Source organism: Pinus tabuliformis, chromosome 3_2 (genome assembly GCF_031772625.1).
Source record: "Pinus tabuliformis cultivar Carrire ecotype Pingquan chromosome 3_2, CPIR1, whole genome shotgun sequence".
Taxonomy (NCBI): Eukaryota; Viridiplantae; Streptophyta; class Pinopsida; order Pinales; family Pinaceae; genus Pinus; species Pinus tabuliformis.
In genome coordinates this window covers 563177420-563188839 of record NC_142302.1, presented here as the reverse complement: position 1 = coordinate 563188839, position 11420 = coordinate 563177420, and the positions used below count along the sequence as shown (strand labels likewise).

At 42.1% G+C, this 11420-nt stretch overlaps 1 protein-coding gene across 1 annotated transcript; it reads left to right on the top strand.

Moving 5' to 3' along the window:
* Positions 1 to 9960: 9960 nt before the first annotated feature.
* Positions 9961 to 11136, top strand: LOC149181760 (uncharacterized). Its single transcript, XM_089414315.1, has one exon. It carries the CDS (start codon positions 9961 to 9963, stop codon positions 11134 to 11136), a length of 1176 nt encoding a protein of 391 aa, XP_089270441.1.
* The last annotated feature ends 284 nt before the right edge of the window (positions 11137 to 11420 follow it).

The window sequence follows — 11420 nt, the reverse complement described above, 5'->3', positions numbered from 1 at the left end:
GTTTTGAGGAAAGTGTAACAACATTCTATCTTCATGACATTGTAATTATGATTTATAAGAAAATGAATCTATCATTATGCCTTGCTGCATGGGTTTCGTGAGCAAGAGGTTTATTTTATATATGGCTCCCATTGAGAGCCTTAGGATTTATTATTAAAGATTCAAAGTCATGAATATCTCTTGTTGAGCATTTTGTAATGCATATGAGTCAACCTAGAGTCTAAATTAGCCCTCCAAGACAAGCATACTCCTCTTGAAGTAGGAAGCAAGCTAAACGATGAAGAGATCATTCATGTTAGCCTCAAAATATATATAACTATCAAGTCATCTTCTAATAGGTGACACATCAGTTCAGTGGACATGTCGACTCAAATATAGGGACAACATCTATATAAAGGAGCATCTACCCTCATAGTTTCACAATAACATCTTCACATTCTTCTCTGAATTCTCAGTTAAGTGTTATAGGAATCTCAGATGGAGACATTATTACAGTATTTCAGTTGGAGAAAGGGTCTATGGTTCTCATATGAATATTATAGGATTACAAACTCTCGCCATAAATATTACAGTGATGTATTCACAACATGACAATGACAAGGATGATCTTAGTGAAAGGAACACAATCATATACTCGGTGAAGTTATCAATGCAATCATAGTCATGGTAACAAGGATGATCACAATCTCAACATAGAGAAAGGATCTCAAATTACATCAAGGTGTCTTCATAGTCATGAAATATTATAGTGAAGACTTCAGTGTAGCAGGCACATTATGGAAACCTCATCTACATGATGATGATCTCTGTGAGTAGTAATGAACTAAGAAAAGATGGAGATATGGTACAATAGTCATGCTCTCATGAATATCTCAATCAAGGAAGCATGAATTATGATCTGTGAAGAATTATTTATGATGATGATATCAACATCAAGAAGATGATTGATGTCTTGGCCTTGGAGTGGCCTAGTAGGTCAAGGTTCATGGTCTTGGTATTCGTCAATTGGAATCTCTATAAGAATAATTTTGTGAAGCTTTTCCTCTCCAAGAGGGAGAAATTTTGGCCCTGGAAGAAAGCTAACACTGTGTGTTCTTGTCTCTTTGTTTGGATAGCTATTTGATGAATTGAGAAGACACACTCTAATAGTAATAACAATTGAATATTGTGCTAACAAGTAAAACTAAAATACCTCACAAATAGTTAACTACATTAGCCCTAGATTCTTCAACACATCTCCCAGGTCACTTCGTCATGGCCAAATTTCTTCCATTTCACTTTAACCTGGGGGATGGATCAATTTTAGAGTGTATTTTCCCTTCGATCCAAAATTTTTGGAGGCTCAACCTAGAGCTCGCCTTCCGGTTCGTCAGCACAACTTTCCAATTGATAATATGAGTAGGATCATTAATATATTTTTTCAAAAGACACAAATGAATTACATTATGAGCCCTAATGTGGGTTGGAAGTGTTAGTTAGTAGGCCACTGGCCCTACCTTGGCTAGTATTTGAAATGACCCACAAAACTGAGGGGCTAGTTTAGCACAATTTCCCAATTTTAAGCAACTATTTTCCAATTGTAATTTAATATATTTTTTCCCCCAATTGAAATTCTTTAGGTCCTTTTTAAATTTGCATAATTATTTTTCCTATTCCGCATTGCTTTTAGTTATGTTTGATTTTCTCTACCATCTGCTTAATTTCTTATAGAAAATCGGGTCCTTACATAAGACTATTTGTAGGCCAAATCCAACTTAAAGGGATATGACACTTCCTTCCATACATAACCTCAGATGGGCTCAACTTGAGTGATGCCATATAACTATTATTATAGGAAAACTAAACTAAATGGAGATAGTCCTCCGTTTTAGTGGGTTGGCTCATTACATACATTTTTAGCATGTCATCAGGGACCTAACTAATCCTTCTGCTTTACCCATCTATTCTTTGGTGGTACAAAGTAATAAAATTTAGTTGCATACGAATTCTAGTAAATAATGCCTTCCAAAAGTTGGAAGTGAATTTCACATCATTTTTTGATATGAAAGTATTTGGTATCTTATAAGTTTGAAAAAATATTCCATTAAAACTTCTGCCACGTGTGAAAATTTATAAGCAGATTGAACAAGTATAAAATGAGCATCTTTCGATAACTTCTCTAAAACAACTTGTTGATGGTGCTAGAACTGCCAACATGTCAAGGGGATCTCCCCGGTAAGAAGTCCCAATTAGTCCTCAGACCATTTGGTGTAGGAGTCCTAACAGTGGGTTGTAAGGTAATGCCTTAACCGCGATATCGCACAGAGGCAAGTAAGATAACTCTGTCAGTATAAAGGGTGTGGCTGATGCAAAGAGTCAAGGAATGTGTATGAGAGGCTCCAACACTTCGAAGGGAGAGGAAGGTTGTTATCGGGAAAACTAGTATCTATACAGAGCTGCTAGTCCCACTAAGGCTGGTAGCTACCTTAGAAACAAACACACTAAAAACTACTTTCATTTTCCTTTATGAGAAATAGATAAGAGAAGAATAAGGAGACCAACCTCTGTCTTGCGTTTGGTTCCTTGCATGATTCCTCTCTCTTCTGGTAGGTCTTTGCCACTCGCTTCCTTGTCTACCCAGCTTCATGGAGTACTTGTAGAATCAAAGCAGCATAACACTTGTTACACTAAAATATCGTCACCATGATTATTTGCAGTCAGTATGGGTCTATCATCACTTGTACTATCCTCCTAAGCAAGTCTAAGATCTCAACTCTTCAAATCAAGCTTTGAAAGTGGGAGAAAGATATTAAAAATCAATGTAACTCTGGTTCCACACTTTCTCTCATGGTCACCTGCGGTCCCGCACCTTCTGTGTACAAAAGCTGCGTATCTACCCACTCTGTCTCTAACGGTGTAGGTGCGGACCCCTGTGAAAGTCAAAAGGTGCAAGTTTTATCTTAAAAAACTCACTTTGGATTAATTCTAGAGTTTTCTAGAAGGAATTTTGACGTGGATTGTTCGCTCTGAGGTGGTTCATGCATCCCAAAAGAGAAGGAGCTAATCCCTTGACTAAAGGAGCTATCCCTTTGAAGGAGGACTTTATCCCTATGAAGGAGGACTTAGTAACTTCTCTCCATTGCACTATAAATACAGGCATTGGGGTGAGGACTAGGGAGGTTAGAAGCTGAACATTTTGAGGGTAAATGCTGGTGAAATTAAGACTCTTTGGTTGAGATTGAGAGCAGAGATCACATACCTCTTGGTTCCATTGGAGAGTGAGTGAAACTTGTCAAAGTAGAGGAGACATCTTGTTGGACCCTAGGAGGAGCTTGTACAACGTCAAGGCAAAGGATGTAAAGTTCTTCTTCTTTTGAATTAATACAATCAAACTCATTTTTCTCAACAAGTATCTTATGTTATTTGTTTCATGGACTCCTTGACTTTCATGTTAAATATGTTTTATGCAATTGGTTTTTCAGGTGCTATTAATTTGTTTGCCTTGTTTGCGTTTGCAGATTCACGAAGAGGAGCTCATTTGGATCAAAAGAGCGAGGGCATCCACAAGCTTGCATTGGACCAAAGGTAGGCCCTAAAAACCCTTGTTTTCTATTGCTTATTGAAGCATATTTAGAGAAAGATAGTGTCTGGTTGGTTTGCTTGTCGTTAGGTCTTCTTTATATTCTACGAAGGTCTATCTTGTCCGCAAGATCGACACATTCCTTGCGACAAAATGGCGACTCCGCTGGGGACTTGATTGTTTTCTTTGTCTATACTTTGACCTGAGAAACTGTATTTTCTGTTTCTGTTTTTGACTTGATGATTGTGGGATTGGGTGAATTTAGTTAATTTTGAGTTAGTTTTCATTTTTCATAGTTTTGGGAGAGGTACGCACCCTCTGAGTTAAGCACAATGCGTACTTGTACGCACTTTTGCTTTGTGCACAGAGCGTGGATGCACCTGTGTAAACATGTTGCCTGCGTACCCTATCAAAAATTTGAAAAATTTAAAATTTTTCTCTTCTTTATCAGTTTAGAATTTGTTTATAGGTTTTAGCCATTGCCCAGACCTGCTTGTTCCCTGTCAAAAACTTTCCTTGGTTTAATTTCATTAGCATTAGGGTTTTAGGTAGAATTCCTAGGAATTCTGCTTGTTGGGTTTGTTTTTCATTTTTGGTTGTGTAGTGGCTTTGAGCTTAGAAGCCGTAGGGACCTCAGATTACCTTGGTGTCTACCAGTCTTCTTATGAGTCTGACCATTGATGAAATCTCCCCTTGTTGAGGAATTCGCTTTGAGTTTTCTCATTTCAAAATTTCGAAAAGCTTGTAGTTGAAAGTTTGGAATTTTCATTTTTTAAAAAAGAAAACGAAAGATTGGTTGTTTCTTGACTAATTGTGATTCTGCATAAATTAGTCCTGAGCTCACTTTTAGCTAAGTAAAACATCCTCAAAAAGACTTTTAGTAGGCTTTGACTTCAAGTAGTTTTTTACAGTTTGTATCTCTCAAAGTTTGTCATTTTCATTAGTTTTGAGTGTTTTATTTACAAAATATAAAAAACAAAATCTCTTTTGGAAAAGTTTGTCTTTTGTAGTGATTGAGCGCTTTGAAAAGAAAAGGGAAAATTGTGTGAAATAGCTAGTTGTCGGTAACAAGTTCTCGCCACATGGTAGCTGGCAGAGTCAACTAAGCTGCGGGAGAAGGACAGTCGTGCAAGCCGCCAGCTGGAACCTGCAAACGGTGTTGGGGTTTCTCGCGGAACGGGATTTTGAACTATTCCGTAAAAGGTGACCACAATATGGTGAAACCTCTCCGGCATTGTTTCCATTACCTGTGCTTTCGGAGGTTTCAAAGAACAGGAGCTATTCGCTGTGCACATCCGGTGACGGTTGAGAAGATCATTAAGGTAAGCGGGACCGTTTTTTTACTATGGTAAACCCTAGAGAGTCGGTGGATCTGGACCCTACCCCGGCAGACATTCTTTCCGTCTGGGGAAAGGAGGCTTCAACGGAAAACATAGAACTTCATTTTGGTCACTTGGGCAGCTCGGCGAACGCCCTGCTCACGGGAGGAGGCATTTGGCATTCAAACGCGGCAACTGGATTGTTGGATGAAAGCTTGGAGCCCCTAGGTGGGATTGGAAGCAGAGGCACGATAAAAGCAAACAGGGGCGGAGGAAGGAGCTGGGAGCCATCAAACCTTCATGCATGGCCTAGACTGCCCAAAAACAAGATCGACGAAGTGCACAGCCATAAGTTGCTTTCCCCGTCAAAAAATTTCTCGTCGTCGGGAGGTTTGGAGGATATTATAAACTTTCCAACTTTAAAAGGGGTATGGAGGACGGTTGGAGGAGTTCAGAGCGCAGGGAAAGAGCTGGGAGAAGGAAGCAATCTGCCGGCGGTTCAAAGAACCTTGTTTCCATGCGAACCGCTGCAGTCAAAGGAAGTCGAGGGTTCGGCCGGCATCGGGGTTACTAACCCTCCGAGGGTTTCGGACAACCATCCAGAATTGGGGAAGGTACCTGAAGGAATTAATCTGTATTCAAATGAAGCCGGGAGCCCAGTGGAGGGTTTGGTCGAAACCCTAAGTGAGCAGGACCTGCGAGCGGAGAAAGATGGATGTGGATTTTTCGGGGATGCAAGAGCTCCAAACCCTACCTCAGAAGAACGAGTCTCATCTAGAGAGGCAGCGAAGGTAGGGGAAAAACGGAAGAAAGCAAAATCCTGGAAATCCAAAAAGGTCACAAACTTGGTCTTAGGCATGGACGTTCAGGCCGATGAGGCGCTGGATGTGGCGGAGAGCACTCTAGTGGGCAGAGTGAGGGGCAGATATATTTCTGGCAATTTTCTAAAGCAGTGGGCCGCGAGCCAGTGGTCTCATTCTCCAGCGAGCAATTTCTCGACTGCTACTCTGATGAATGGTTGGTTTATGGTGAAATTCGACTGCAAAAAGGCTATGGAATGGGTCGAGGAGCGTATCTGGGCCTTCGGAGATCGTCCTGTCTTCTTCAAACGTTGGTCGCCCATGTTTGACGCATCAAAGGAGAAGGTTACAGACCAACCCGTTTGGGTAAGAGCTCCTAATTTACCTCCTTATCTCTGGGTCGACTTAGTCTTTAAGTCCATTGGAGACCACCTAGGAACTTACCTGGACGCAGATAGATCATTCTTGCAAACTTATGAAAGAGCGGTGGCGAGGATTCTCGTCAGGTTAAATCCATTGGAAGGACTTGCAAAAACCGTCTCATTACAATATAAGGAGTTTGTATATGAACAGAAGTTAGATTACGAACTCTTTCCCTTTAGGTGCTTTCGGTGCCAAGAATATGGTCACCTAGCAAGGGATTGCCCCACGGGGAAGAGGAGAAGAAAGCACAAAAGCAGAGAAGAGGATAAGGAAGGCATACAGAGAAAAAATGTGGAGCCGATGGAGGATATAGTACTGGAAGCAGTCCATCAGAGAGCAAACCAGGAGGCCCCGGCAGAAGAAGACAAACATCGGGAGGAAGAGACCCCCCTGCGCAACAAAAATGTCCAGTCTCCAAAGGAACCATCTCCGGACGGATCAGCCATCCCCTCTGCGGACGTTCCACCTGGTATGCAGGCTTCTACTCAAACTCTCTCTTCTCTTTCTGAATCTGTAAAAGATGTAATGCCTCCAGATTGTAATATGCAAATAAATCATGAAGACCCCATTCAAAATATTGAATCTCTCTCGGATGCCCTTCCCTCCCTAAATCTGAACTGTGAGGCCCCTTCCAATCCGGTACAGATCCCTATTATTACATCCCCTGTTCGCCATTACAATCTAAGGTCTCATGGCAAAAGACCGGCTAGTCATCATCCTGTGTTAGACTCAGTAGGAGGCCTCTGTCCTGAGTCGTCGAAAAGTCTTAAAAAAAAAACAGAGGAAGAAAATCCCTTTTTTCTAAAGCACAAGTTAATGCAAAATTTGATGTTGAGGATGGTAAACAAATGTCAATCCCTGGGGCGCTTAGAGCAGCAAAACCCCCTGAGATGGTTGTTAAATGATCTGCCTATCTTGGAATTGTAGGGGGTTGGCTAGTAAACCCAAAAAACTAGCGTTGAAGGATTTAATTACTCGACACAACCCAGATTTGGTTTTTCTACAGGAAACTTTGGGAAATAGCTCTGATGTTGAAGACTCCCTTGGCTCACTGTTTCCGGGTTGGGTTTTCACTACTCTGGATGCCTCCGGACATTCAGGTGGTCTTGCAATCGGTTTCAAGAAGGGAAGGTTAAAAATGCAAAATTCTTGGGGCTTTTCCCATGCACTTGGATTGGAGATTCAGTCCCCGGATTTTGAGCAGTCGTTTCTGGTCATCAATGTGTATGGCCCTTGTCAAGGCCGGGTATCCTATTGGAATGATCTTCTCTCGAAAGACCTGCTCCAAAACAAAAACCTTTTAATTGGAGGAGATCTAAATTTTTCCTTGGGGGCTGCTGAAGCATGGGGTCCAAATGCAAGAGAAGACCCTCTGGCTGATTTCTTCTTATCAACACTTCAGAGCCACAATCTGCTAGATGTCAACATAATTAAGGCAAAACCGACTTGGAGAAATAGAAGAACTGGGGAGGAGAGAGTTGCAAAAAGACTGGATCGTTTCCTCATAAACGACTCGCTGGCCTCCCACATTCCCCTCTTCAGACAATGGGTGGGGGAAGGGGGAAACTCGGATCATTTTCCTATATTTCTAGAATTCTCCAAGACCCCTCCCAAACCGGCTTCTCCTTTTAAGTTCAACTCTTCCTGGCTTCAGGAGGAGTCTTATATCCAGCTGTTCAGAAATACTTGGAGACACCCGGGCACTTCCAGTCCGGAAAACAAAGGAGCCCATTTCATGGAGAATCTAAAAAGGCTAAAGAAGGAAACCATTGAATGGGCCGCGGAGAGAAGGAGGAAGCAATATGAGGAAATGGCTAGTATCGACGAAGCCCTAAGCGCTTTAGAAGACCCTGATGCTAATGCATATATAACTCAGGAGTCGAAGGAAAGAATTTTGGAGCTAGAAAAAAGAAGAGCAAAGATCCTTCTTGACAGAGAAGAGGAATGGAGGTTAAAAAGTCGGGCAATTTGGTTGAAAGCCGGGGACGAGAACACAAAATTCTTTCACAATTATGCAAAGGGAAGGAAAAATGCCAATACAATATGGAAGCTGAAGGATGCAGAAGGAAGGGAGCACTCCTCTTTCGAGGCAGTCTCAAGCCTGGGAAAGAGCCATTTTCAATCTCTCTTTGCCGATCCAGGAGGGATATCAATAGCTGAAATCATTCGTACTGCACAAGCTTTCCCACGTTTTGTGGAGGAGGAGGAGGCAGAAAACCTATTCAGAGAAGTGACAAAGGAGGAGGTGGAACACGTCATAAAATCAATGCCAAAAGATAAAAGTCCAGGCCCGGACGGCTGGACTATAGATTTGTTCCTCCACTTCTTTGAGCAGATTGGCGATGAATTGACAGATGTGGTGGAGGAGTCAAGGAAGAAAGGAGAAATCTATGGGCCTTTCAATGCAACCTTCATAGCGCTCATCCCGAAAAAGGAGGATCCGGGATCCTTTGAGGACTTCAGACCTATATCTTTATGCAATACTATTTACAAGATCATAGCAAAAGTCATAGCGGTGCGTTTGAAGCCCATTCTTTCTGTTTGTATTTCAAATGAGCAATTTGGGTTCCTGGATGGCCGTCAAATTCATGAGGCCATTGGGGTGGCACAGGAAACCATCCATAGTATTAGACAAGCTAAAAAGAAAGGAGCAGTGCTGAAATTAGATCTATCCAAAGCTTACGACCGAATTAATTGGTCATACCTCAGGCTTCTTTTGACACATCTCGGCTTTAAGGTGGAATTCATAAAATGGATAATGGGGTGTATTTCAAATGTAAGTTTTGTTGTTCTGATAAATGGGGCCGCCTCTCAATTTTTCAAAAGCCAGCGAGGCCTGAGACAAGGATGCCCTCTCTCTCCTCTCTTATTTCTTCTGGCTGCAGAAGGCCTCAGCCGACTAATTTCAAAAGCAAAGAGAGCAGGTTTGATAACAGGTTTGGAAGTAGCTGTAAATCTTTACATTACTCACCTCCTGTTTGTTGATGATATCCTGTTATTTACAAATGGAAATAGGAATGAACTAAAAGTGCTCAAAGACATTCTTGACATATTTTTGAAAGCTACAGGGTTGCAAATAAATTCCAGGAAGTCGCAGCTTATTATGGAAGCTTTCTCCAGACAGGAGGAGATCCTGATCACTTCTTACTTGCCCTTTGAAACATGCAGTTTGGATCAGCCCTTCAAGTAACTGGGGTTCTGGCTAAAACCCACTTCATATAGGAAGCAGGATTGGAACTGGCTGGTGGCAAAAATTGAACAAAGGATATCTCATTGGAGCTTCAAATGGTTATCAAGGGCTGGCATATTAACCCTGATAAACTCCGTCCTTCAGGCCATCCCGGTATTTTGGGCTGCACTGACCTGGATCCCAAAAGGTGTTCTTCATAAAATTAAGCAAATTTGTAGCAGATTCCTGTGGTCGGGTGCAAAAGAAGACTCTGTCCTTCCGTGGGTAGCTTGGGACAAGATAGCCAGACCAAAGGACTAGGGGGGATGGGACATCAAACATCTCGTCGATTTTAGTCAGTCCCTAGCAGCAAAATCAGGTTGGAGAATTATTGAAGCAGAAAACCTGTGGACCAGAGTGGTAAAAAGAAAGTATATTGATCCAGTTCCTCTTGATGATTGGATCCGAAGCCCAAATAAAAAAGGAAGAAACTGCTCAGTAGTATGGAAGGCTACTACAGAGGCTTTCTCCATAATTGAACAAGGCCTTGCTTGGCAAGTGGGAAATGGAGAAAGCATTCGGATAGGCAGGGATCCGTGGGTTGGTTGCAGCGATCTATTTGCTCTCCCCCCAGGTCTCCTTGCACATTTAGATTCAAGAGGGATTCACAGTTTAAGCCAGATAACAAATATGGCGTTGCAGTCCATTTGGGGTCAGGAATGGAAATCGGTAGAGGAGCTCGGTATTGATAACGTTTGGAGAAATGAATGGCAGAGTTTCATCCACGAACTCAAGCGATCTAGTGTCAGAATAAAGGACCGTCCAGATACACTTGTTTGGGCACATGCGGAGACGGGCTTATATTCCCCAAAGGCTGGCTATAATTTCCTGATGAACAGAAAGGGCTGGGATCCCCCTATCTGGTGGGCAAAACCCCTTTTCAAGCTGAAATGCCCCAAAAAAGCCAGACTTTTCCTATGGTGTGCCCTCAAAAGGAAGATACCTACGTGGGATGTACTGATAGCTCACTATAAGGAGGGACCGAGCCGATGTGCTCTATGTAAAGTAGCCTCAGAATCCATTAATCATCTATTCGTGGAATGCTCATTCACAATCCAAGTATGGGAGGCAACGAAAAGGCTACTTCAGATCAATGCCAGATGGGAAGGGGTTGATCTAAATGCGGCTTGGGAGGGTTGGTGGACCAATCACCCTGAGAAGAATCTGAGGAATCTTCCTCCTATTCTTTGTTGGGGCATATGGATAGCCAGAAACCGCAACATATTCAATGAAAAAACATTCCCAGCGGAAGCAATAGCTATTCAGAGCTCAGCTATCTTATCCAGCATTCCTGAACCTGAGACCCCTTCAGGCACACCCCAGAGGGCAGAAATTCAGATCAAAGATGGCATCCCTTGGGCTTTTTTCGACGGGGCAGCACAAAATAATATTACTGGGGCAGGAATTATTATTCATCTTAGCAATTCTCACTCTCTAAAAGCCTCAGTGGGGTTAGGGATGGGCACAAACAATTTTGCCGAACTATCCGCCTTAAGACTGCTCCTCTGTTGGCTTATCCATAGACAAATCCTCACAGTTCAGATTTTTGGAGATTCATCAAATGTTGTGAATTGGGTCAATGGGAAATTTAGATGTAGAAATTATTTATTAATGCCTTTGCTTGAAGAAATACAAAATCTAAAATCATCTTTCACTGTTTTCTCTCTTGCACACATATACAGGGACAGAAATGTTGAAGCAGACGAATATTCTAAGACTGGTCTACAACAGGCTATGGGTACGTGGAGGATAAAGGAACAGGTCCAGGACCAGATCCGTGAGACGGATTTGGCCCCATATGCATAATGTTTTTTGCTGCAAGTTGGAAAGGCGCCAGAAACAATAGTCTTAAACATGTTTTTTGGCGGTTCTGATTTTGATCTTTAAAACTTTATTATTTAAACAGCTCCTGTATTGGAGTAACTCGGATAAAACTCTATGATTTTCATACTGTTATATGTCGTGGGTCGTTTTCCTGTATGGAGGCCCGGTGGGACTGTGACTGTCTCTGATATTTTTGGGGCGGCTGCGTTACAGGCCGAGTTTACATAACGAACTTGGTGTATTTTGTATCATTTGGATTTTTCAGT